Raw genomic sequence first — 2755 nt, 5'->3', positions numbered from 1 at the left:
TCACCAGGCCCTTTGGATCATTTTGTAGAAACACTAGTGAGTATTTTTATATTTTACTAGTTTTAGGTTACGCGCGTTACGCATGTACCCAACTCAATTAGAATATACTTTTTAAAAATCATATAAATATTATATTAAAAATTTGTATTTGAGTTATAAAATATAATCTAAGAGAGTGAAGAGTGTTGAATTAATTAATGAATAGCAATTTAATAAATTTGACTCTTAATATTGTACTATAACTGATCTCTTATTTTTTAATTTTTTACGCCGTCGATTCTCTTCTCAAGGGCACAAGCTATGCACCCTATTATGTCAATTTGAAAATAATTTTTGATGAATTATTAAAAGAATCGAATTGGATTATTTTGCTAATTAGTTAATTCAATGACTTAATTATTCGTCACACGGTAAAATATTGTTGATATGTATTTTTGATGCTAGCTCATGCCAAATTTCAAATATTCAATAATTATTGTTTTTCCAATCATATTCTATTTTTAAATGGTAAATCAGTGATCACTATTTTATTTTTGATTTGTGTGTTAAAGAATTGTTAGTGTTATTAATTTTTTTCAACCACTATACTTACTCTCTCTCTCTCTCTCTCTCTCTCTCTCTCTCTCTCTCTCTTCTTAGTTATTTGTTCGGCTTATTGAGCGTTGCTTTCAAATACTACAATACATAAATCGATAAAGAAAAAGATATTTTGAGTAGGAAAGGAGTTCAATATAATATGAAATTAATTATAATTCATATATATAATGAGATTAATTATAGTTTTTATTGGTTTGAAAATTGACTCGTGAATGATGAAATAGACAAACTCATAATCATTAGATTAAAATTCAAATCACAAAATTTGAATATACGGTAACATATTGCAATTTTAAAAAGAAGCAAATCTTAATTTATATTTAGATTCAATAGTTAAATTATTTATTTAAAAAATAATTCTATGTAGGATAAATTATATTTATCTACAAGATAAAATTAAAATCACCAATAATATTAAACTTTAATTGAGCTAAACATTTAAGATTTTAAAGTCTATTTTACAATATTCCACTTTTAACTTTTCTAGAATTGACCTTTTTATTCAAAAAGATAAGACTCCATTTTCTTTTTAAAAGAAGTCACGTTGAAGTTAAAGAATGTCCAGACAATCCAATTTTTCGGAAATTAAAAGTGCTTATTTTTATTATTAAATGTCAAAGTTAACAGAAGAGAATTGTAAGTGATTGGGTAGGAATATTAAAAGAAGTTTATATAAGGGAAACATTTATTTGAAAACCTCTAATCTCCCTTAAATTTTGTTCATTGCTTTATTTATGTGTTTTGAATGAATTTGAAACACACCCTTTGGAAAAAAAATATTTTTGCCTAAATTTTTTGAATATTGTATATCATTGATTATTTTTTCTGCCTACTCGGTAGTAACTAATTGTTGGTAGATATTGTTTATTTATAAATGGCGAAATACATAAACAGTCCCTCCAAGTTGTCCACAACGGTCAGTTGAACACCTCAACTGAGACTATTTCCAGTTAAACACTTCAAGTGGCTATTAAGTAGGTCAAGTAAACACTTTGTGTTGACACGGCAAATCAATTGTGTCTCACTACAAATGGAGCGCGTGAGGACATGAATTGTGTTCTTTTCTTTTTCTTTTCAGTTTAAAAAATAACCTTTATTTTTGTGGACCCACATACCTTCATCTTTACTTCCCCTTCTTCTACCAGCTTCTGAACTAAACTCCTCGGCAACTTCATCTTCAACTGAATCGGTCCATTATTCGGCTTCGAAATCGACAAATCAGAAGCCGATCTTCGTGTTAACATGAGACACTCGAGTCGACCCTTTGCACTCATCTGAACAGCAGATTTCACTCTTCTTGGAACTCTACTAATTTCTTCTTTAGGAAACAAAGGCAATTCAACAAGGAAATATATTTTGTTTGGCTTCAGTTCTTGTTCTGGTTTCAGTGGCTTAGCTCTGACACCAAACTTCTTCACTGCTTCTGATTCCAGTAAAACATGACCTGGGTAGTCTTTTACTACGTCCAACGTTATTACTGGTGTTTTCAGTTTCAAGATTTCGCCATTAATCTTCATCACCTTCAAGGTTCAATCTAAATTTTTCTTTGCCCAATTTCTTGCAGATGAAATGGTGGTCATGGGTTCAACGAGTAAGGGGAAGGGTTTGAGAAAGCTTGGAAGAAGAGTTAGGGAAGGAGGAACTGGTTTAGGAGAAAAGTTTTTTTTCTTTTTCAAATATTTTGTTTTGTTAATTATATGTGTCAAATTCTTATGGCAAAATTACACGTGTCATTTTTTGATTGGTTCATTTGCCATGTTATCCGCAAGTGCAACTCACGCATATGGCCTGCTGTACTCAGGTGTTTACTTGACTTACTTAATAGCCACTTGAAGTGTTTAACTGGAAATAGTCTCAGTTGAGTTGTTCAACTGACCGTTGTGGACAACTTGAAGGGCCGTTTATGTATTTCGCCTTTATAAATTATAACTACTCTTATAGTTTCCATTCCACCATTTAAATCCGACTCTACCCATACTTTCCTCCAAGTTTGACAATTGGGCTTGGGCTTGTTCTAGGTTTGGTCTTGAATTAAGAGAATCCCAAGTAAGAAATTATTTAATTACCTCAAAAACAGTAACAGAAATCGAAGAGTGCATGCAAGCAAAAGGAGAAGTAATGGTGAAAAGCAGTGGTGGGAGAAGAAATACAGCTCAAA

General features: G+C 31.0%; 1 protein-coding gene across 1 annotated transcript; it reads right to left on the bottom strand.

Moving 5' to 3' along the window:
* LOC109230404 (uncharacterized protein At1g66480-like) lies at positions 1612–2235 on the bottom strand. Its single transcript, XM_019395916.1, has one exon. It carries the CDS (start codon positions 2112–2114, stop codon positions 1677–1679), a length of 438 nt encoding a protein of 145 aa, XP_019251461.1. The 5' UTR covers positions 2115–2235; the 3' UTR covers positions 1612–1676.

This window comes from Nicotiana attenuata, chromosome 7 (assembly GCF_001879085.1).
Source record: "Nicotiana attenuata strain UT chromosome 7, NIATTr2, whole genome shotgun sequence".
In the NCBI taxonomy this organism is placed as follows: domain Eukaryota; kingdom Viridiplantae; phylum Streptophyta; class Magnoliopsida; order Solanales; family Solanaceae; genus Nicotiana; species Nicotiana attenuata.
This window is presented reverse-complemented; position numbering and strand designations above follow the sequence as displayed.

Coding starts and splice junctions, on each gene's coding strand:
- LOC109230404 (XM_019395916.1), bottom strand. CDS start 2,114: ATGAAGATTAATGGCGAAATCTTGAAACTGAAAACACCAGTAATAACG.